Below are 25654 nucleotides of genomic sequence, written 5' to 3' on the forward strand. Positions count from 1 at the left end.
AGGGAAAAGAAAGGTTGGAAGGGTGGGGGGAAGGGAAAAAATAACAGAATGAATCAAACAACATTACCCTATGTAAATTTATAATTACACAAATGGTATGCCTTTATGCCATGTACAAACAGGGAAACAAGATGTATCCCATTTGTTTACAATAATAAAAAAAAAAGATTCATATGGAACCATTTAAAATATAATTACTACAGAGAGAAATACTTTATATCATATGAACTTTCAAAACAGTAATCTGCCCTCTAATCTAAACATATATTAGTTTCATTAAATGTTACCTTTTTCCTTAAGTAAGAATTAGAGGTTTTCAGGAGCTTCTCTACCTCTCCTGCAAGATCTCTGCACATCTCTGAGGAGCCCATGCAGCCAAGGGTACAAAGTGCTAGCCCCTGCACAAACTGCGTGCTATGATTAAGATCACTGCAAAAGAAAGGAAGGAGGGAGAAACAAACACACTTTACCTGGTGTTCCCAGGAAAAAGCTTCACAATTCAGCAAACTAGTGTGGAACAATTCAAGATTTGTCCAATAATGAAAATGACTAACAGGAATAATTAGAAGGAAAATGTTTCATTCAACTTTATTACAAATTAGCAGTACAGTGAGCTAACTAACAGTCCCTCCTACAGATTTACACCCAAAGTTTCCAAATACATAAGCAGTAGAAATTGGACAACATGTTATCTATATGATAGATGTGAAAGACACACACATTAGATATTTTAGCAAACCAATGGAAATAAAAACTGGCAACGAAAAAATATGGAACAAAAGTGTGTTTCAAGAGATGTTTAATATGATTTACTACTAACTATAAGAAAAGGTAAGATGCATGATAACCAAAATGCTTTAAAAAAATATCAAAAAAATCTCTACCATAAGAGCATACACAACAGAAATTAAGTTAGCCTCTAACACCTTTGAGCTTATGCTTTAGTATTAACTTTTATGTACATTAAATCATTTTTACATTTTATTCTTTCAAAAAAAAACCAATAGTTATCAGTACCATGATAAAAAATAAGCTAATGAAGCCACTTTTAACAAACTAAGCCACGTATTTACAGTGAGCCACTGTATCTGGTGGTACACATACAGACACTTATTACTTGCTGCCGTTTCAGTGTGTCCCTTAATGGTTCATGTGTTAAGAAACTTGATCCTCAGTATGTTGATGTGAGAGATGGTAAAAGTTTTTAGAAGAACCACCCAGTGAGAAGTCACTGGGAACACTGCCCTCAAAAGAGAGAGACACTGGTCTTGAAGATTAAATTAGTAGTTTCCATAAGAATAAGTTGTTATAAAAAAGCAAGACTGACTCTCCCCCTCTCTGGCTTCCTGTCTCACCATGGGCTCTCTCCCTCTCCCATGTATGTGTTCCCACCATCATGGTGATGTCAGCTATGTGGTCCTCACCAGAGACCAAACAAATAGAGCTGCCCTTATCTTGGACTTTCAGACTATAAAACTATGAGCTTTATACAAGTAACCCCCTTTTCTTTATACATTAGCCAGCCTTGGGTATTTTGTTATAGCAATGGAAAACAGACTAAGATGTTACTGTACAAAATTATTGGCAAACCCAGTCAAAAAGTATACTTTTGAAAAAGCTAAAGCAGGCCTAGGGATATAGCACAGTTGGTAGAGTGCTTGCCTCACATAAGCAAGCCCTGGGTTCAATACCCAGTACAACCAAAAAAAAAAAAGTTGAAGTACTGCTGGGCACAGTGGTGCATGCCTGTGATCCTAATGACTTGTGAGGCTGAGGCAGAAGAATCACAAGCTCAAGACCAACCTCAGCAACTTGACAAGGCCCTAAGCAACTTAGTAAGACCCTATCTCAAAAAAGGGGGGTGGGGTACTGGGCCTCTGGTGGCACGCTTACCTCACATTCCTGAAGCACTGGGTTCAATCCTCAGCACCACATAAAAATAAATAACTAAAATAAAGGTATTGTGTCCATCTACAACTAAAAAATATTTTTAAAAGAAAAAGGAGGGGGGCTGAAAATACAGCTCAGTGGTAAAGTGCTCCTATGTTCAATCACCAGTGCCAAGAAAGAAAGAATAAAGCAAGTTAAAGTATTAAAAGCTTGAACTGGTAAATTTATCTGTACAGTATAATCAATTCTAGTTATCCAGAAGCTAAATTATCCTTTGGATTATGCTACAAACTTTCAGAGCATGTCAGTATCTTTTAGCCCAGCATGATTCAAAGGGTCTTTGGAAGATCTTAAGACTGTTTCAGAGAAAGTCCATGTGATCCATCCAAACTATTTTCATAAGCCTAACACATTATTCCATAATCTTAACACACTATTATTACTATGTTGACATCTGCACTAATGGTGCAAAAGGAATGATACCCATTAGCACAAATCAAAGGAGGGGCACCAAACTATACAAGTAGTCACCATATTCAAAGCCACATAGAGTTTGTACAAGAAAAAAGAAAAAGACATGAAAACAGGCCATTTCATTTAATACTACCCTACCCATATCAAAATGGTAAAAATTGTTAGTTTTATTAAATCTCAACTCTTTTTTGTTTGGTGATTTTTTAGTTTTTTTTGTTTGTTTTGTTTTGTTTTACAGTGCTGGGGATCCAACTCAGGAACTTGGGGCATGCTAAGCAAACATTCTATCACTAAACTTTGCAACCAGTCCAAAATCTCAACTTTCTTTTTTTTTTTTTTAATCTCAACTCTTTTATTTTTTTTAGATGTTGATGGACCTTTATTTTATTATTTATATGTGGTGCTGAGAATCAAACCTAGTGTCTCACACATGCTAGGCAAGCACTCTACCACTGAGTCACAACCCCAGCTCCTAAATCTCGATCTTAAGTGCACATTTTTAAAATATTCTGTGTGACAAAAGGGGAAGTATAAATTTCTTTGTTGCACAATGAAGCAAAACATCAATCTCAGAGAAAATCCCTTGGTATATGTTTCATCTGCAAGCTGAACTACAAACTATGAACTTTGAAAATGAACATTTTTATTTGACAAATAACTGGCAACTATGGTTATTTAGATTTGGTTATTTGGCAGACATTTTCTGGACAAAGAACCAAATAAGACTACTACTTCAAGAGCAACCACTGACAGTGTTTGTTGCCAAGGACAAAATCTAAGCTTTGAGCCAGGTCTGGTGGCACATGCCTGTAATCCCTTCTGTAATTACAGGGAATTAGGAGGCTGAGGCAGAAGGACCACAAGATGGAGACCAGCCTGGCCAATTTAGCAAGACCCTATCTCAAAATAAAAAATTTTAAAAAGGCCTGGGGATGCAGCTCAGTAATAAAGCACCCCATGTGTTCAATCACCAGTACAAAACAAAAACAAAAATATATACATACACATACACACATAAACACACATAAACATACAAGCTTTAAAGTGAAAATTAGTATTTTGGAAAACTTGTATTGCTACAAGTTTCACACTTTAGCAGTGTGTGCCACCACACCAGGCTTAGTGAAACAACTGTTTACCAAATGACCTATCATGATGCTACAAAATTAAATATTAAAAGATTTACTCAAAGTGCAAGGCAGAACAATGGTCTGGTTTTTTAAAAAAATATTTTTAGTTATAGATGAACACAATACCTTTATTTTATTTATTTATTTTTATGTGGTGCTGAGGATCGAACCCAGTGCCTCACACCTGCTAGACAAGCACTCTACCGCTGATCCACAACCCCAGCCCAGAACAATGGGTTTTAATTTAACAAAGTACTACAGGTTTCAGATTCCACACTGTACCTGATAACCTTTAAGAAACTACTACTTGTGGAGTTTCAGCAAAGTTTCAAAACAATGTCCATAATTATATGACAAGCTATTAATCTTCCCTTTCCTAATTACATTATCTGGGAGAGGCAATATTTTTTTCACCTACTTCAATCAATAGAACATAAGACAAGAAACTGAATGCAAAAGTAGATATTAGCATCCAACTGTCTTCCTTTAGGTTACAAAACACAATAAGAGAATTATAAAAATGTAAAATAATGCCCTTTTCACACTGAGTATCTGTTTGTTAATATAATGTCATAAAAAATATCATTAACAAGGGCTGGTGTTGTGGCTCAGCAGTAATGCAATCACCTAGCATGTGGGAGGCACTGGGTTCGATCCTCAGCACCACATAAAAATAAATAGAATAAAGGCATTGTGTCCATCTACAACTAAAAAATATTAAAATATATATATAGTATTAACAACAAAATGGTTTCATTATTAGTATTTGGGGGGTTTGTTTCTAGGGATCAAACCTAGGGCTTTGGGTGTACTAGGCATGCACTCTACCAGTAAGCTATATCCCAAACCCCATTACTAGTATTTTTAAATGAACTAATAAATGGTTTTAGGCTGGGGTGGGGTTATGGTTCGGTGGTAGAGCGCTTGCCTAGCAGCGTGAGGCACTAGGTTCAATCCTCAGCACCACACAATAAAATAAAGATAGTGTCCACCTACAAATTAAAAAAAAAAAAAAATTTTATTGGTTTTAGTCTTTGCTACCTATGAAGAAAGAAAAAGAAAGTGTATAAATTGGTCAGGTTTACACCTTTTCACCATTTTGAATTAACTTATGATGAAAATTACTGGTAAAATGAAGCCTGAATATTTAGGGTCCCAGTTCCCTAAAATATTTAACTGACTCTGTATTCACTTTTAAACATTTAAGGATATTTTCATAATCCAAGTTCTTAAAGTATTAGAGTCACTTTTTTAAATTCCAAGATCTTTAATGTCTTTGAGTTTTTCTAAGTCAATGAATAATGAGGCAAACATTCATTATTAAGCAATAAAAATTGTTGGGACACTATGATGCCCTAAAATACAAACAAACTCACCAAAAACTTAAAATCAACACATTCATTAGCATACTAAAAGAAATAACAGGCCAAACCTGGAGGTCCACATCTGTAATCCTAGCAACTCAGGAGGCTAAGGCAGGAGGATCACAAGTTCAAGGCCAGCCTCAGCACCTTCTCCAGGCCCTAAGCAACCTAGTGATTTCTTATTTCAAAATAAAAAATAAAAAGGACTGGGGATGCAGCTCAGTTGTAAAGCAGCTCTGGGTTCAATCCCCAGTACCAAAAAGAAAGAAAGAACAAAATGATCTAAACCATGGAATAAAGTGCTTGATCAATTCTCAATTATTTGAAAAAAGTAATTAAATTTTCTTGGGGCTTGGCTGGTCTTTAATAAACCTAAACACAGATTTATTCTTCACTTGTGCGCCTCATTCAATTTTTACCAAGGTGCAAACCAACACATAAGTTTGGTATTAACTCTCTAATATGAACTTACTGCCAGTCAAAACTGCCAAATTATCAGCATGTGACTGAAAGTGTGAGTTTTAAGGACAACAGAGCATGCAAGAACAAAAATTGAAGAAGCTCTCTTAGAGGGCTAACTAAAGTAAATGTATAAAGGAATCACGCTGAACATTTAGAATGTACCCTCCATGACACCAAGAACTTCCATCTATTTTCTTCACTCTCTATTCCACTGCTTGCAATAGCACACATGCACTTTAGTTAAATAAATGAATCAATTTAGTATTTTCATTATTAATAAATATTACATAGACAAAAAAACAGAATTCTTCCCAAAGTTACGTTTACAGATATGCTATATAAAATGGGCTGGGGATGTGACTCAGTGGTTAAGTACCCTGGGTTCAATTCCTGGTACAGAAAAAAAGTGGGGGGCATACACATTAAAAACTCACAGGGCTAAATACAATCCCATGCAACTGATCTCAGATGGATAAGACCACTGGCAAGCAAGGTCTCTTTTTACCTTTAAAAGGTATTTACTCAGAATATATACTAGTAATTTCTAATAAATACAAAATTTCATTATTCATGTAAGTCTAAGAAATATAAAGAATGACCAAATATCACCAATGCTTTTTCTTTTTCTATAAAAGCCCAAATGTTTATTTCATTGCAAATAAAAGATGCACAATACCTTCATTTGCTTTTGTTTACTACACTAGCCTCTTTAGATATTATAAGCTACTGAACCAAGAGCAATTCAAAAAAATTCTGGAAACTAAATACAAAATAAGTAAATAGAAGCTCTTGATGTTTTATTGTAAGAAATCCCTAAAAAAGGCAAAGTAGAGGCTGGGGTTATGGCTCAGCAGTAGAGCACTCGCCTAGCACATGTGAGGCAATGGGTTCGATCCTCAGCACCACATAAAAACAAATAAAAATAAAGGTGTCCGCCTACAACTAAAAAAAAAAAAATACTTAAAAAAATTAAAGGCAAAACAATTGTAAGATGGAAGGAAGGTAAGACTTACTTTTTGATACAGTTGGTCATAAGAAGATGGACATCTTGTCTTTCATCTAGTAGCAGCATTGCTCCTAAATAGCCAATGCGTTTGTCTGTAAATTTCTGAGAAGCAATAAGCTTTAGGCACTCCAACTGCAAAAAAAGAAAAAGAAAAGAAAATGAAATTAAGAACGTGCCATCTGCAATGCTTTTAAACCACAGCCACAGATGACACAGAAGTATAAACCTGTATCATCAAGCTGCCTAATAAAAAAGGCTAAGACTTAAAACCTTTGGATATCTTAACAATTGTATTAAGTTCTGGGACACATTATGTTGTCAAGGTCTCACAGCATCTAGCATATAAATAATCTGTGTGTTTTAACTTAGTTCTACATAGTCATACAAGCTAGTCAAGTATTATATTAATAAATCAAATTTCTAATCTAATCCCTAGTTTATATTAAATGAACACCTAATTCATATATTTAAGGTTTGGTCTATTTTGAGAATCAAAACACTCAATACCTGGAAATACATCAAAGTGCCCAACAGTATCCAAAACATCAAGAATGTGCAATTAATTGAAGAAACACAATAATGAAATTTAATATAATGTGGGAAATGCCTCATCTGGAGCTTAACCAAAGTATTATGAGAGAGGTGAGGGTTTGGTATTCAAATATAGAAAAGAAAAAAAAAAAATCAAGAGGAAAACTCAGTTGTGACATTAACCTAAAATGTTCTACATTTCCTCTTTACATAGTCAGAAATAACTCCACAGTGCTTAAGACTCCTTGTAGTTAAACTTGGACTTTCTTGAAAGTCACAATCACTTTGATATACTTTATCATTCCATCTTGACAAAACAGGAAAGACCAAAACAGTCCCTCTGGAACAGTGGTTTTCCAAGGGCATAAGCAAGTCAGACTCTCCAAGCTGAGTTTTAAAAACTATGCTCCCCTTTAGAACCATGCATTCTAAGGAAAAAGGCTCCAATGGAGGCTTGTGTACACAGGAAGCTAAGATCATATGAGACTACTTTCCATTACAAATTTATCTAATAAGTTCAAAAGTGAAATTGAGGGAAGTAAAACAGTTCCACAAATAGAACTGTTTTGAGCTATTTAAAAACTGCTCTTCGATGTATCTGTATTTACAAAAACACCAACAGTTAGTTGACTGACTACACTATCATGAGTACATCAAAGTCTCCAAGGGAGAATAACAGAATTGTAAATGTACCTATTATTTCTGGAAGGTATCACAAAACTAATAGCACCAGTTGCTCATAAAGAAACTAAGTGATGGAATGAAAAGAATAGAAAGAATAGTCATCATAAATCCTTTTGTATCTTAAACTTTGAATCAATTAACTATCATTATCTATTCCAAAGAAAAATAATAGTGGACAAGGAAAAAAAGTCAAAATACAAACTGCAGGATTAACTAATATAATTAGAAACAATAACTTAGGGAAATTGTTTTCAACTCTAAAATTGAACATCATAAATTTCCAAAAAATAACCAAAAAAAAAAAAAAAAAAAAAAGCATTTGAGTCTTATTAGTTTATGGAAAAGACTTTTAAAATTGAACACTAGAATCTTATAAAAATACCACTCCAGTAAATGGGGAAATATCAGCCTTTTTTGGATAACTTACATTCATAAGGAACAATAATTGTGCTATTCTATCATTTTTGTGGACCCTATAGGAGCTTATTGAAAAGTAGGTTTGTTCCTAATATCTAAGCAGTTCCCCACAATGGCTGCTGGCAGTTAACTTACATTCTTCTTTAATCAATTTCTCCTTTGTCAACACCACTCTTAACTTCTACCTTAATATACCTGCTTTTCCATAGCAACCTTCTCACCTCTTCCCTACCTTCCACCCAAAAGAACTGTTGGTGATCTCTTTCCTACTCGGATATTTTTTACATTTTCTTCCAATTGTGAGGCTGTTTTGAGGTGCTAAGGTTACCACTAGTTTGACCTCTGTATAGGCATTTTGCTTTAATTTGGTATATTCCGTGTACCAACCAACATGTTAAACAGTCTCACTGACACAGTTTAAAGGCTATAGATAAGAAATAAAATACACATATTATTACAGTTATACACAAGCTATGAAAACAACTAGGAAGAGCACCCGATTCAGGTCAGGAAAAGAAAGAAAATATCAGAGAAAAGCTCCTACCTCTTTACATAACACATCATGAAGTAGAAAAAAATCAATCTAAGTTAGGAGCAGGACCTCTCTCATCCTGGTTCTACCTAGAAACTTTAAGCTGTTTAAAGCCTGGCACAAGGTTTCTGCATCACTAAAGTAACTGAACCACAACAGAAGGACAGACATTAATAGTTTTGCCTCCACACCCTGCCTTTCCTTCAAAGAAAAAAAGTCACTAACTTTTTGCAGGCAAGTCTTGAAGTATCTTTTTTTTTTTTTTTTTGGCGGTACTGGGGATCGAATTCAGGGCCTTGTGCTTGCGAGGCAAGCACTCTACCAGCTGAGCTATCTCCTCAGCCCTTGAAGTGTCTTTAAAATGCTATTCAGCAGAAGCAAGCCAGTCAGCCACTAGCAATAAGTCTAAGAGACTGAAGCTATCAACCCCTTTCGGAACAAATACAGGGCCTTAGAAGTGGCTCCCAAAGCAGACTGGTCAAAATCACCTGAAAGAGGTTTGAAAAATATATCACTCCCAGGAAATTCTAATGGAGTAGATTTAAGATAAAGACTGACAATTCAATTTTCAGAATTATTTTCTAGATAACTTTTCATGTTCTAATTTTTTTTAAATCTCAAATCAATTTTTAGAAAGAGAACTTTAAAGGGTTTCTAACCTTGTTAAATTTTCCCAAAGTACAAATGCTGCCTTTTATCAATGTTTAATTCTGTTGAGGGTGGGGAGAGCTATACCCATTCTGTTAACTATTAGAAGTTTCACACAAGGTCAAATGCACATCTGAATTTGCTTTTAAATTTAACAATGGATCTTTATGATGTGAAAGATCTACAAGTGACGGGTCAGTTCTTTTTAAAAGTTACTTATACTTTATTTTTAATATTCAGAAATAACTTTCTAGTTTATACAGACACACTTTCAAAAAAACAAGCTTGTTGTAACTGCTTTACCACTGTACAGACTTGCAACATAAGATCTATGTGGACTAGAGCCTGCTGTTTTATTCTTCTGGCAAGAAAAAAAAAAAAAAATCCCCAAACCTAACACTCCCACTGGATAACATTTTTTTTTTAAGAAAATTTATGAACTATTCTACACAAGAATCACATAACACCCACTGACCCACCTACCATCTTATCAAATCTTAAAATTTTACCCAATTTACTTAAAAAATTTTAATATTACAAATTCAATTGAAGTTCCTCGCAGACTGTGCCTCAATCCCATTTCCTTTCTATCCCAGAAGTAACCAAATCACCCAACTGCTGTTCATGACTGCCTAATGCCTTATGTTCTTAGTATACACGTGGAGACAATCGGTTTGGGATGTTTTAAACTGCTCATAACTTATCATTAGTTTATTTCTGTTCTTTTCACTTGACTTTTTTATTATTCACATCAATACAAAAAGTTCTAGTTCAGTTATATTCCTTGACATAGAGAGCAAGTATCCCACTTGTGAATATAAACTATTTCTTTTTAGGACAAATAGATGGCTTCCAATTTTTTACTATTAATAAACAATGTTAGCTAGGTGTGGGGGCACATGTCTGTAATCCCAGTGGTTTGGGAGGTGTGACAGGAGGATTAGCAGTTCAAAGCCAGTCCCAGCAATTTAGCAAGATCCTAAGCAACTCAGTGAGACCCTGACTCTAAATAAAATACAAAAAAGGGCTGGGGATGTGGTTCAGTGGTTAAGTGCCCCTGAGTTCAATCCCTGGTACCAAAAAAGAAAGAAAGAAAAGAAACAAACAATGCTGCAAGAAACACTCTTATACATGTCTCTGCATACCGGACAAGAATTTCTTCCAGTTAAAAACCTAAGGAGGCTTGACTGGATGCAGGTTTTTCAGTTCTCAGTCTTTTATTTGATTTGTAAATATACACCTCTTTACAGGTGGCATAAACTTTCATTAGGAGCCATACAATTGCTCTCAGCTGTTAGCAGCACCAATGATGACTAGTGTTGCAAAATGATAATATTCTAATTCTTTCACTGCTTCCTTTATTAGGCGAGTTACTGCTCTAAGAAGCAACTCCTCTATACCACTGAGTTACCAATACTTCCTTCAAAAGAAACATGGTAAGGAAAGATAAATGTTTCTTTCCTTCTGTTGATTAGTTTTCAAAATGAGTTCCACCATACCTTTCAAAGCTAATCAATTAAGTTTTTAAATTTTTGTTTAAATATTATTATGATCTCATGGATATAAACTTGCTTAGGGTTGGAGATGTAGCTCAATGGTAGAGCACGTGCTCAGCATGCAAGAAGCCCTGGATTTGATGCCCAGGCACTATTTTAAAAAAAAAAGAAAGAAAGAAAGAAAGAAGGACAAACATGGAGGCACACACCTCTAATCCCAGCTATTGGGGAGGCTGAGGCAGGAAGAGCCCAAGTTTGAGGCCAACCGGGGCAACTTAGTGAGACTCTGGGTCTCAAAATAAAAAATACAAAGTGCTAGGGATATAGCTCAGTGGCAAAGCACCCCGGGTCCAATTCCTAGTACCACAAAAAAAAAAAAAAAAACCTGCTCAGTACATTTTAATCACATTATTATTCTTAGTAATGGTCAAATATCTCCTTTTGGGGGCTGGGGAGATAGCTCAGTTGGTAGAGTGCTTGCCAGCACCAAAAAAAAAAAAAAAGACTTTCCAAAACCTCCTTTTGGGTCATGACAGCATCTTCTGGTAACTACTGAAACTTTCTGGCATTTTGGCACTACCTTTGTAATCTTTCTTGCTTTCTGGCATCTCAAATGGTTCACGCTTATTTTATATATTCCCTACCCTGGTTTTGGGAACTGACATCGTTCTAATGGGCCCTGACCCTTTTAAAGTGGTATAGTATTTAGAGAACACAATCTAGGCTTAAGAGTGCCTCATTACTACTGGTTTGGTCATTGATTCTTTTTCCTTTTCTTTTTTCTTTTTTTTTTTTTTGGGGGGGGGGGGCGGGGGGCGGTAAACAAGAATTGAATCCAGAGGCACTTAGCCACTGAGTCATCTCCAGCCCTTTTTTATATTTTATTTAGAGACAGGGTCTCACCAAGTTGCTTAGGGCAGCGCGAAGTTGCTGAGGCTAACACTGAATTAGCAATCCCCCTGCCTCAGCCTCCTGATTTGCAGGGATTACAGGTGTGCACCACCACCCCCAGCTTGGTCATCGTTTCTAGGTCTTTCTAAGGGATAGAATGGGCTTAACTACTGTAAGAAAACACATAAAATATTAGTAAGTTAAATATAGCAATCTAAAAGAAAAGAAACCATCATGGCCAAGTAAGAATTATTTCACACATACAAAGAAGACTACACAATTAGTATCTATTAATGTAATTCACTACAGTAACAGGTTTTTTTTTTTTTTTTGCGGTGCTGGGGCAGTAACAAGTTTTAAGGAGAAAACCCACGATCATTTCAACAAATAATAAAAAAGCATTTGATAAAATTCAACATCAATTTCCTTTGTGTGATTTAACTATAATATGTAGAGCATTTGTTTAAGGTTTTAACAAAACAAGGATGACTACTATCAGTGCTTCTTTTCAATACTATACTATCTGTACAGTGTAGTAAGTAATTAAGAAAATACACAAGGGGGCTAGGGAGATAGCTCAGTCGGTTGAATGCTTGCCTTGCAAGCATGAGGCCCTGGGTTCATATCCCCAGCACCACCAAAAAAAAAAAAAAAAAAAAAAAAAAAAAAAAAAAAAAAAAAAAAATGCATAAGGATAGACAAGGAAGAAAGAGAAATGCCATTGCTTACAAACAATAGTACTAAAAAAATAGAAAAAATAAAATCTATAGATTCTAAGAACCAAGTTCTAGATATATAAAAAAAAGTTGAATTGTTACATACCTACAACATAATCACTAAAAATTTTAGGAATACTCGGCAGTAGAAACAAGTGCTTTGGAGAACCTATGAATAAATTTCTCCACAGATATATAAGACTTTATAGAGGGGCTGGGGTTGTGGCTCAATGGTTGAGCACTTGTCTGGCATGTGTGAGGCCCTGGATTTGATCCTCAGCACTGGATATAAAGAAATAAATAAAATAAAGGTTTGTTGACAACTAAAAAATTTTTTAAACAAAGAACTTTATGGAGAACATTGTATAAAGTTTCAGAGAACCTAAAGAAGTGGAGTGCTATATTACACTGATGGAAGGGATGACTCTTATACACTGGAAATAGGGAACAGCAGGCCAGGTTGGAACTGGTAAGAAAAGAGTGCTGCACAACCTGGAAGCGACCTACTACTGCCATGTGGAAATGCGGATCCAGTGTTGACAATCTTCCCATTCTTCTAAGAGATACTACAAATCCACATTTCTATGAGAATTTCCTTGAATTTTTATATATTAGCAAATTCAAAACAATTTTAAAGACTATGCGAGACAAACAAAACATAGTGCAGAACAATTCAGGCCCTGAGTCACCCATTTTCTACGCCTACAACCTACCTAGTTCAGCTTTATTTCTAGATTGTGTCTGGACCAAACACATCAAAGATTACACATCCTATTAGAAATCTATTATTGCCTCTGTTACAACAATGTTGAGGATACTATCTCCTTCCTCAACTCGCAGCCAATAATGGGGACTGAACTCAGCACTTTGTGCATGCTAGACAAGCACTCTACTACTGAACTAAATGAACAGCCCTTTTTTATAATTTTTATTTTTTATTTTGAGATAGGGCCTCAATGAATTGCCCAGGCTGGCCTCAAACCACAGTCCTCCTGCCTCAGCCTCTGGAGCAGCTGGGATTACAGGTATACAGCACCCAGCCCTATAAGGATACTGCCTCTGATATTACAAAGAGATTCCTAAAAGTCCTTTGTAAGAAAATCTTTTATATTTCAGTGCTTTGAAAAGCTTCGTTTGCTGTCCTTGAAAAAAAAATAAAATAAAATGGCTAACATTTAAAGGTTTTTTTATGTACAACACCTAACTGTCAAACACTGACTAACTCTTAAACTTCAAAACAACCCTATAAAGTAGGCATTAGGACTGTCTCCATTTCACAGATGAGGAAACTGTGACCCAGAAAAGTTAAAAGATCTTGCTCAAAGTCATACAGACAGTAAAATAAGAGTCAGAATTCATATCCATGCAGTCTAGTTCCAACAGTCTTACTCTTCAATTCTGATAATAACAACCACATAACTGAATGTCTCTTTTCTTGTCTAGGCTCCAGAAAATATACTGGCCTTATGATTTGAATTCTTTCTACTCCCATCTCCTAACCTTCTACTGTTCTTTTTCTTTTTTAAATAGACACTAATACCTTACACTCTCTCAAATCTTCTGTACAGCAAGGCAGAGCTAAAATAAATAATAACAGGAATAGCTATTTCTAGATCTGAACTAAACCCAAAGAGTGCATTTTAATGTAATGCAAGGCTAGTTCTAATCCCCTCACTAATATTTACTACCTATCTGAGTTTAAACTCTCTGAATTTCAATTTCCTCATTTATGAGAATGTTACCTACCCTCTGGGTTTTATTATAAAACTTAAATGAGATTTCTTAAATATAGTTACTAGAAATTTTAAAATTTATACATGCTTCATATTTTATTCCTATTGACAGCATCATACTAGATACTGCAGTAAAAGTAAAAAGAAACAGGTGAAATTAGTTTTAATAATGTATTTTATTTAACCAACAGATCTAAAATATCACTTCAGTATATAATCACCACAAAATCAGATTTACACTTTTTTATACTAAGGCTTCTAAATACAGCATGTACTTGTACACTTACAGCACATCTCAATTTGTACATATTTTCATCAAAAATACTTGAACTGTATTTAGGTTTCATAAAACTTACAATTAAGTATAATCACATATCCAAGTTGTTTAAAACATAGTTAAAAGTTTTCCAAAACTGAATCAAGTACTCAAAATTTATTTTCCTTCAATATTCACTTCAGTTGAATTAGCCACATTTCAAGAGATCAATGGCAACATACGGCTACTTGCTACCATAAAGAATAGCCCATCTAACACATAAAGTGCAATTAAAGGGTGGCTGTAATACAGAATTAAACAAAAATGGCATTGTTATTCATACATGCAGGCAAGAGAATCTAGATACAAACCATTTTATGGGCATATTATAAAATAAATTCTACGCAGTGCTGGGGACTGAACCCAGGGCCTCGAGCTTGTGAGGCAAGCACTCTACAGACTGAGCTATATCCCCAGCCCTAAAAGAAATTCTTGGGGCTGGGGAGATAGCTCAGTTTGATCCCCAGCACCAAAAAAAAAAAAAAAAAAAGAATTTCTTGATGGGTTGGATAACAAATTACTCACATGAATAGGGCAATAACTTATTCAAACAGTAAACAGACTAAGAGACCTAACATGATTCCTATCCCTACCCAGAAAAATCTTTATTTTTGTAACAAAATTTTAGTTCAGCATCCTTGAAAATTTTCCAACTAAAAATTAAGTATTTTATCAAAGTTTCAAAATACCCCAAAATGCCACCTACATAGACCTAGAAAGCACATTTTATTTCATGTTATAGAAACAAATCTTAAAAATATAATTTTTTACAAAATGAAATCTCCCCCAAAGTCTTAAACCTACATTATGATTTAAAATTCAAGAGTTTTAACTCCATAGAGAAAATATAAATGTACTATTTCATCTATGGTTGTTTCTGAGTAGAATAAGAAGTACACCCCTACTAGATTATCTTTGATTTTTATAGTCCAATTCCTAATAAATCAGATTTCTATAAATCTAACCAAATGTTTCTACAAAAAGATAAAAATAAAAAAAGAATATATAGGCAACCATTTGTTTATAATACAATGTCATGCACAATATGGATAACCACCTGGGTCAAATTCTGATGTGGTAAAAGCTTGTAACTTGCAACATTAAAGCCTCAAACTTTAATTTCACTACTAAGAATGAAATATGAAATCTATATCAAAGAGGGTATTAATTACATTTTTAAAAACTTCATGACCTAGGTTCAATCCCCAGCATTGCCAAAAAAAAAAAAAAAATTCAAGATAGGTATGAAAGACACTCTGTCCAAAATCAAATATGTAAGTGAATATTATTTATAGGAGAGAGCTGTTCTTTTTGTCTGCTTCCTTTCCTCTGATCCAATCCTCCTTTCTTCTTACATTAACAACATAATTTTTCTTTCAGGAACTAATGTTCTCCCATACATCATCATTTTTTTTTCTTAGTTGTAGATGGACACAATACCTTTATTTTGTTTATTTTTATGTGGTGCTGAGGATGGAACCCAGTGCCTCACATGTGCTAGGCAAGCACTCTGCCACTGAGCTACAACCCCAGCCTCTCATTTCTTTTTCTTTCTTTTTTTAAAGTATTTTAAGTTATATATGGACACAATACCTTTATTTTATTTATTTTTTTATGTGGCACTGAGGATTGAACCCAATACCTCACACATGTAAGACAAGTACTCCACCGCTGAGCTACAACTCCAGCTCCTCAATCATTTATTTCTAAAGAGGCTGACCAACCCCTAAGATGAACATAACACTAACCAAAGCCAGTCTAATAAGATTAAATCCCAATACTTTCTCGTTTTAACATGTGGGCAGGAGATCTTCTCCAACTGAAGCTAAATGGAAGATAAGCTGATGACCATCTTCCTGATAATTAAATACAAATTATCTTTGAAAAAGAAAAAGAAGTAGTTATACTCCTTCTTCTCAGTGTCATACATTCTTTTAATTTTTCAGTATTACCTAATGAGAGACTATAGCATATAATCCTTAAATAAAATTTAGCAGCACTAATAAGACATAAAAAAAAAACTCACTATTCCATTATCTGACATGTTTATCACAATATAAACATGAAGAGAAAAAAACTGTTATCACTGAGACTATCACCTTCAAAGCCCAGAACAGATACAATAAATAACATGCATTTGTATGTGGGAGAATCAGCAGGCAGAACCACACAGAAGTTGTAGCAATCCAGGCATGAGGTAATTAGAACAAAATAGATACTACTATGCAACCACTTAATTTTTTTAATGTAAAAACATCTGTCCTGAGTTTTCCATATAATATCAAGCACAAAGAAAATAAGAAAACAATTAACAGGGCTGGGGACATAGCTCAGTTGGTAGAGTGCTTGCCTTGCAAGCACAAGGCCCTAGGTTCAAACCCCAGCACCGCAAAAAAAAAAAAAAAAAAGAAAACAATTAACAAATGTTTCTTAAATTCCCCTCATAGTCCAGGTTCTCTGGCAAAGCAATCACAAATCACTGGTTAATCCTGGTCAATTTTTAAGTAAGCTAGCAAAAGACTGATTCACATAAAGAGCAATTTCCACTGGAAAGGATAATTGATGACTATATCAAGACTAGAAAGTCTTGATATAGAAAGTCTTGATATAGTCCTCAATTCTCAGCTCTTTCACTCTTACCCTTGGTGCCAAAATGATTTTATACAAACTATAAGGCTACCAAAAGTATCTCACTGCCAGGAAAAGATTGACACTCCCTGAGCTATAGTGTCATTCAAAGAAGTGTATCCTTGCTAGATATGGTCCAGCCCATCCTACCTGTCCAAAGTGAGCAGGGTAGCCCAGCATGTGCATATATAGTAATTTTGCCACATTTCGACACCGGTATGTATTGTCTTCTTCTCTAAATGATGACCGGATTGCAGCACATTCTTTCTGGATCATTTCTCGTTCTTCAGCTTGGGTTCGGGCTGTCCGGATGGTCCGGATCAGCTCCCGCAATCTGATGGGGGCTGGCATCCTCTGGATTTGGAAAGACATTAAACAGAGATGTTCACACTTTTTGCTACCAACACAACTTCTCATATAAAATTCTAAATGATTTTCAATGAAATTCAATGAATTTTCAACATTTGCTCAATCTAATTTAGCTAAATGAAACAAAGTTTGCTAAACTTCAGAGAAGATATCAACTAAGTGAATTTCTGGAAAAGCTACAAACAAAAATTAATATTAAAGTGTTTAAGCAAAATAAGACACAGAAATATCAACATGTTAAGTCCATCACTAGTATATAAATATCTCAGAGACTAAGTCAACACAAATCTTTACTCAATCCTTAAAGCAATAAGAAATGACCTATGCCTAACCTTAGAAAAAGAGAAATTTTCTAATCAACTGCTGTTAAATTCAACATACCTCAACAATGTATTAGATGAATATAATCAGTGAAAGTTCAACTCAAAAAAAAAGAGAAATCAGGAGAGAGAACCCAGTTGTCAGATTAAACAGTAATCAGTTGTCCAACAGTAATCATCTCAGGACACTGAATATAGTATGAAAACAAGATGAGGAAAAAAATAATAGACCAACCTTAGAGGACATGACTATTAATGTCATGAATAGTTTTAAAATAATAGACCCATAACAGTCAAATAATTATGGGGAAGGGAAGTAAACATGGAGAATGCATACTACATTATTTCAAGAATTACTACAAAGCTACAGTAACCAAGATAGTGTAGAACTAAACATAAGGACAAAGAATAATGCAGCAAAATGGAAAGTTTAAGAATAGACCCACACAATTATGCTCAACTGATTTTCAACAAAGCAGTCAAAGTTATTCAATATGAGAAAGAGTAGTCTTTTAACAAATAGTACTATATATCTATTCGGGGTAAAAACCTCAATCCTACCCTCACATAATACACAAAAATTAACTCAAAATGGATGACACCTAAATGTCAAAGTTAAAACTAAAAATCTTTGAGGGGCTGGGGTTACAGGTCAGTTGGTAGAGTTCACCTCACAAGGCCCTGGATTCAATCCCCAGCACCCCCCCCCCCCCACACACATACACAAACTTTGAGATCAGAAAAAGAGAAAATCTTTATGAACTTAATGTTAATTAAACTTCACACACAACAAGGAAACAAAAGGAAAACTCGAAGAACTAGACTTTATAAAAATTTAAAACTTTCACTCTTGAAAAGACACTATTACGAAAATAAGGCAAGCCACAGAAAAAAACATAATCGTAATACATTTCTGATAAAGGATTTATATTCAGAAAATATAAATTATACAACTCAACAATAAGACCATCTTGGCTGAGGTTATGGCTCAGTGGTAGAACACTTGCCTGGCATGCGTGAGGCACTAGGCTCAATCCTCGACACCACATAAAAATAAATAAAAGTATTGTGACTGTGTACAACTAAAAAAAAAATATTAATAGGACAATCTTATTTTTAAATGGACAAAAGATTGGAATAAACACTTTTCCAAAAAAGATACACAAATGACCATGAGCACTTGAAAAGATGTTTAGTACCATTAGTGAGCAGGAAAATGCAAATTAAAACCATAATGATATACCACTCTATACCATTAGAATGACTAAAATTAAGACTAGACATACCAAGTATTAATGAAGTTGTTCACAGGAATAAAAAAGGTTCAACTACTCTGGGAACAGTTTGATAGTTTCTTATGAAGTTAAACATACATTTAGCATATGATTCAGCAAATCTGCTCAGTGTTTACCTAAGAATTTATATGTAATGAAATTATATCCTTACCAAAACTCATATGTGAATGTTCACAGAAGCTTCTTTTATAATTTCCAAGAACTGGAAATAAGTCAAATGTCTACAAATGGGTGAAAAGATATGGTGTGTTCATATAATAGAATGCTTCTCAGAATAAACCAGTTCACAATAAAAAACACACTGCTGAGCAAAAGAAGAAAGCACAAGAGAGTACACACTGTATGGTTGCGTTTATGTGAAACTCTAAAACGCACAAATCAGATCTATACTAATGGAGAAGAGATCAATGATGACCTGAGTTAGGGCAGGGATGGGATGATATAAAGGGATGGAAGGAAATCTTTTGGAGTGACATAAATGTCTGTGATGCATATATGCACTTCTCAAAATTCACTAAAATAAAATTCACATTTAAACAAGTATATTTTATTGTATGTATTTTATACCTCATTAATGTTGATTAAGAAAATAAAAATGGCCAGCACTGTGGTGCACAAAAATAATCCAATGTCTTAGAAGGGTAAGGAAGGAGGATCCCAAGTTCTAGGCTAGCTTGGGCAACCTCATTAGACTCTATCTCAGAACAAATAATAAAGCAGGGGACAGTGATCTGGAGATGTAGCTCAGTGGTACAGCACACCTGTGTTCAATCCCCAGTAACAAAAAAAGGAAAAATAAACCAAGCATGGTGTCACATGCTATCATGGTTTGAATGTGAAGTGTCCCCCAAGTGTGAGACAATGCAAGAAAGCTCAGAGAAATGACTGGGTTATGAGAACCTTAACCCTATCAGTGAACTAATTCATTGATGGAGATTAACTTAGTGGTAACTGAAGGCAGGCAGGATATAGCTGGAAGAGGTGGGTCACTGGGGGCAGGCCTTTGAGGTATGTGTTTTGCTTGTTGAGCAGAGTTCTCTTTCTCTCTCTGCTTCCTGATATGATGTCTTGAGCTGCTTCCTCTACCACACTCTTCCGTCATGATGTCATCCTCACCACAAACTGAGGAATAAGGTGGCTTGTCTATGGACTGAGAACCTCTGAAACCGTTAAGCCCCAAAATAAACAACTTCTTCTAAAATGTTCTTATTGGGTCTTTTAGTAAGAGCAGCAAAAAAGCTGACTAAAACATATGACTTGTTATCACAGATACTCAGCAGACATACAGGTAGAATGCAAATTTGATGACAGTCTGGGCAACTTAGCAAAACCCTGTTTCAAATTTAAAAAATAAGAGATGGTGGTGATGCTCATTAGCAGAGCTCTTGCCTAATATGAGCAAGACACCTGGCTTCAATCTCCAGCACCACCATTCAAAAAAAAAAAAAAATTTTTCTCTGCTAGAAAATAACATTTCTCTATTTCTTTACAAAGACTCCCATGATTCTACCAAAATAATAATAATAATAATAAATAAAAGGACTTAGAAAAAGCTTAAATCTAGTCCCAGAACTATAATCCAACAGGAAAAGAATCATAAGAGGAGTTCAAGCCACCTGAGAGAAAAATAGAAATAATTCTCAGCTATCAGTCAAACAATCACAAGAATATAGTTCATAACACTAGCTGTTTATGGAAGAAGTTGAGGATCCAAGCTATTACCTACCTTGTACAAGGTCACAGAGTTAGTTACTGGCCTGACTTGCCTCTTAATTTCCCATCAGCACTCTTCCTCTAACACTAATCTGTTCCTAATTTAGAGAATAGCATTAATCTTTTCCTTTAGCAGTTACAATTCCTACTTCATATCTTTACAGATCCCCCAAAAAAATAAGCAAAAATGAAAAATAAAAGTTAACACATATGGTAAAATTTGGGCACATATTAGAAAACACATTCTACCATCAAAACTGAACAAGTTCTGTGCATGCCCATAATCCCAGAGGCTGTGGAGGCTGAGGCATGAAGAACATGAGTTCATAGCCAGCCTCAGCAACTTAGCAAGGCACTAAGCAACTCAGTGAGACCCTGTCTCTAAATAAAATACAGAAAAGGGCTGGGGATGTGACTCAGTGGTCAAGTGCTCCTGAGTTCAATCCCCAGTACCAAAAAAAATGAACAAGTTCTGGATCCAGTGAAGGTGGAATTAGCGTCTTCCCCTCTAAATGCAACTGTAAATCCTGAACAAACGCATGCCGTAACTACTTGAGGACTCTGAAAGGTAAATAAATGACAGCAATTGAAGGAAAGAAAGTACAATTTTAAGTCCCACTTAACTGAATTCCAAGAGATCATCATTTTTTCTCCAATTTTGACCAGCCTGGATCCAAAAGCAGCCCCAAACCCATGCTCATTGTATACAGAGAGAAGAAGCTCTAAGAAAAACCCACTCTTGTTGGCCCAAGGAACAGGAAAAGGAAGACCAAGGCCAATGGAGTAAATTCTCTTTGGGCTTTTTGTTTTTTCCTTTCCTCTTTCCTCCACAGCCATTCCTACTCAATATTAATTACAACAGTGGTGGATACAACACAAAGCAAAGGCAAGTGACAGCCAGGCAGGCACCTAAAAGAACTGGGGGAGAAAACTCTGACCAATGGAGTTGTAATCCCAAAAATATAAAGTAAATCACTTTCTTTTCCTTTCCTTCTCTCTCTTTCTTTCTCTATTTTCCCATTATGTAATAAAAGAGTGAATTCACCAAAAAAACATAACTGAACTGTTAAAATGCACCTGACAAGGCAGGAGTGATGGTGCCTGTCCATAATCCCAGCAACCCAGGAGGCTGAGTCAGGGATCCCAAGTTCAAGGCCAGTCTCAGTAATGAAGCAAGACCCTAAGCAACTTAGTGAAACCTTATCTGAAAATGAAAAATAAAAAGGACTGGGGGGTGTGGTTTAGCATCCCTGGCTTCAATCCCTGGTACCAAAAAAAAAAAAGAAAGAAAGAAAGAAAGAAAGAAAGAAAATTCAACAATACTGACAAACCTTAGCCAGACAAGACTGTAAAAAAAGAGAAACACAAATCCCAAGGTGCTTTTGTCAGAACAACAGTAGAGGAAGAAAAGTTTATTTGAGGGCTCATGATTTCAAAGGTCTCACCATTCCTCAGGGCTCGAGGTGAGGTAAACAAAACTGCGGAAGAGTTATGGCACAGGGAAACAGCTCACATGTTGATCAGAAAGCAGAGAGAAAGGCCTCCAGGTGCAGGAGACAAATATATACCCCAAAGCCACACCCCAATTCCCACCGCCTCCAACTACACCCTCCTTGATTACCTGTTAATTCCTGTCAGAGGATTAATTCACTGATTGTGTTAATCCCAATCATTTCTCCTCTGAACCTTGCATGGTCTCACACGTGAGCTTTTGGGGGACACTCACATCTAAACCTTAACACTCATTTATCAGAAATAAAAGGGATGGACTGGGCCTTATAGTTCAGTTGGTAGAGTGCTTGCCTTGCAAGCATAAGGCCCTGGGTTCGAGCCCCAGCACTGCCCAAAAAAAAAAAAAGGATATCACTACCAATGTAAACAGTAATTAGGTAATATTATGAACATCTGAATGCACATCACAACTGAACATTCACTTGCAATAAAAAGAACCTCACCCTAAACCTTAAACAAATAATTAACTCTAAATGGATCACAGAATCCAAAGGGAAAGCATATAACTATAAAACTTTTTAAAGACACAGGAAAAACTAAATTCCCAGGGTCTGACAAAGAGTTCTAACAAAGGCACAATCTAAAAGAAAAGGGGAAAAAAAAAAAAAGAGAGAAAAGACTTCATCAAAATTACAAACTTTTGCACTCTTAAGAAAAAGAGAATTGGGACGAAGTTCCTATTTGACCAAGGACTTGAATCCAGAATATAAAAAGAACTCTCAAAATGCAACACAGTTCAAACAAACAAACCCAGTTTTTAAGAATAGGCAAAAGACTCAGACATTTCACTGAAGAGAGAAAGGACGGCAAATAACCACATTTGAAAAGATAATCAAGTATATGAGGCACTAAAGAAATGCAAACTAACATCACAATAAGAGGAGGCTGAGGCAGGAGGATCCCGAGTTCAAAGTCAGCCTCAGCAAAAGCAAAGGACTAAGCAACTCAGTTAGGCCCTATCTCTAAATAAAATACAAAATAGGGCTGGGGATGTGGTTCAGTGTTTGAATGCCCAAATTCAAATCCCCAGTACCAAAAAAAAAAAATCACATTAAGATACTTCTAGATAACCATTACAATGGCTAAATAGCAAGTATTAGGAGGATGCAGAGCAAATGGAACTCTCATACATGGATGGTGGGTTACAAAATGGTACTGTCACTCTAGACAAATTTGGCAGTTTCTTACAAACTAAATCACTCACATCCAGGAATTTATCCTAGAGAAATGAAAACTTTTATGTTCACACAACGACCTGTACATGAACTGTCTAGAGCAGTTCTGTTCATAACTGCTGAGACCTGAAAACAAAATGTGGTAAATCTTTGTTGAAATTATATAGCATAAATAAAAAGGAACATTCTATTACTGCATACCATGGCATAAGTCCCACTTATGCTGAAAGAAAACAGTCTTAAAAAGTTACCATTTTGCTTGCCTTGCAAGCACAAGGCCCTGGGTTCAATCCCCAGCACCACAAAACAAAGAAAAAAAAAAAAAGTTACCATTGCCTGTAATCCCAGCTACTCAGGAGGCTGAGGCAGGAGGATCCCAAATTCCAGGCCAGGCTTGACAACTCAGCAAGACCCTGTCTCAAAATAAAAAATAAGAAGAGCTGGGGATGCAGCTCAGTGAATTCAATCTCCAGTGGGGATAGTGGAAGGGGGGTTATCATTGAATGATTGCATTTGTAAGCTATTCTCCCTCCCACACCCAGTACTGTTGACTGAACCCAGGTCCTAGAGTGTGCTAGGAAAACACTTTATAACAGAGCTACATCCCCAGTTCTATTATTTTATTTTGACACACGTGTGACTACGCCCACACTGGCCTGTACTCATCCTGCCTCAGCCTTCTAAGTAGCTAGGATTACAGTCATGTGCTTCCTGGCTTCTATGATAGTTTTGAAAAGACAAAATTATGTGAAAAAGAACATGATCAGTTGGCTGAAAAGGGTAGCTGAAAAGGGACCACGAAAAAAAGTTTTTTTGAAATGATGAACAGAGTATCTAACTGTGAATACATACATCTATATACATTTGTTCAAACTCATAACTATACCCAGAAAAAAAAAACAATTTTACTGATCTTAATTTAAGAATTAAAACTTAAAAGCCTGAGGGTTTTCAAGATGGCGGCCTAGAGGGTGGCTGCATTTCATGTTGCTCCAGGACTCAGGAATCAAAAGAGGAGATATTGAGACACTTGGGACCAACTCAAAGCAGCCGTGTGACTCTCACCCATTGGGAAGGCGTCCCGGATGGGACAGTGGTCCCGGAACGCAGGAAACTTTGTGAAGTAGAGCTGCCGGCGAGACGCCCCTCCCCCCGCTGGAGCAGTGAACTCGGACAGCTGGGAGCGCCGTAAAGGAGGCCGCTCGGCACAGCGCTGGGACTCGGAGCAACCACTGGGGCTCCGGCGGCTGCCCAGGGGAGGAGTGGCGAGGAGAGCTGTGTGGACTCAGGACACCGGGGCCTGCCCTGAGGAGGAGGAGGAGGAACGTGGCCGCTTGGGTTCAGAGTGACTGCACCAGAGCTACAGGCGGTTGCCAGAGGAGAAGCTCTGCGGCGAGCTGTTTGGACTCAGGGCGACTGCTTCTGAACCCCGGGGCCTGCCCTGAGGACGAAGAGGAGGAGGAGCGTGGCCGCTTGGATTCGGGTGACTGCACCAGAGCTGCAGGCGGTTGCCAGAGGAGGGGCTGCGTGGCGAGCTGTTTGGACTCTGACCACTTCTGAACCCCGGGGCCTGCCCGGAAGAGTAGGAGCGAGGAGGAGGAGGAGCGCAGCGGGGGCGTTTGGACTCGCAGTGACTGCATTAGCGCTCTAGGCGGCTGCTCAGAGGAGAAGGCGAGTGGTGAGTTGTCTGGACTTAAAGTGACAGCACCTGAACACAGGGGGGCTGCCTGGAGGGGAAGCGTGGTGGGTCGCTTGGTCTTGAGTAGCCGCACCAGAGCTCCAGGCGGTTGCCCAGAGGACCCGTGCAGCGGGTCACGTGGATTCAGAGCCACTCAGAGCGACCGCTCCTGAACACCCGGGGGGTTAACTGGAGAAGGAGGAGGAACGGGGAGGGTCACTTCGACTCAGAGTGATTGATTGCCCAGGGCTACGGGTGGTTGGTGGGAGGAGGAGGCACGCAGTGAGCTTCTTGGACTCCTAGTGACCGCACCGGAATACTGGGCGGCTGTCTGGAGGAAGAGGCGTGTGGCGGGTCTCTGGGACTCAGAGTGATTATACGGGGCCCCAGGTGGCTGCTCAGAGGAAGGACCGCATAGCCAGGCGATTAGGTGCAGAGCAGGGTCCCAGGATCTAGGAGGCTTCTTGGTGGAAGAGCCGCACAGAGACAGGCTTAGGGCGGAGCGAAGGTTCCAGACCTGCGGGCAGATTCTCTGAGGAGGGGCAGCCTAAGGAGATTCATCTGCGAAGGGTGAGGCTCCCAGGCCCAGGAGGTAGGGCCGGGCCCCTGGGAAATTTGCAGAGGAAGGCAGCCGAGCCCAGCCGGTAGCTGTAAATTGAGGGAAACCTCTAGGA

At 37.0% G+C, this 25654-nt stretch overlaps 1 protein-coding gene across 3 annotated transcripts in view; it reads right to left on the minus strand.

Annotated features, from left to right (window-relative positions):
- AP1G1 (adaptor related protein complex 1 subunit gamma 1) overlaps window positions 1-25654 on the minus strand; it is an 86577-nt gene that overhangs the window by 35674 nt on the left and 25249 nt on the right. For 2 of the 3 annotated variants that reach the window (XM_079117739.1, XM_079117740.1), the window contains exons 2-4: window positions 17069-17272; window positions 6334-6458; window positions 288-429 (exon numbers count right to left, since the gene is read on the minus strand). In XM_079117739.1, coding sequence (XP_078973865.1) covers window positions 288-429; window positions 6334-6458; window positions 17069-17269 — 468 coding nt within the window. In that variant the 5' untranslated portion in view covers window positions 17270-17272. Of the gene's footprint in view, window positions 1-287; window positions 430-6333; window positions 6459-17068; window positions 17292-25654 lie in introns of those variants that run through there. The other variant, XM_079117738.1, reaches the window with a different exon arrangement.

Source organism: Sciurus vulgaris, assembly GCF_902686455.1.
Source record: "Sciurus vulgaris genome assembly, chromosome: 17".
In the NCBI taxonomy this organism is placed as follows: Eukaryota; Metazoa; Chordata; class Mammalia; order Rodentia; family Sciuridae; genus Sciurus; species Sciurus vulgaris.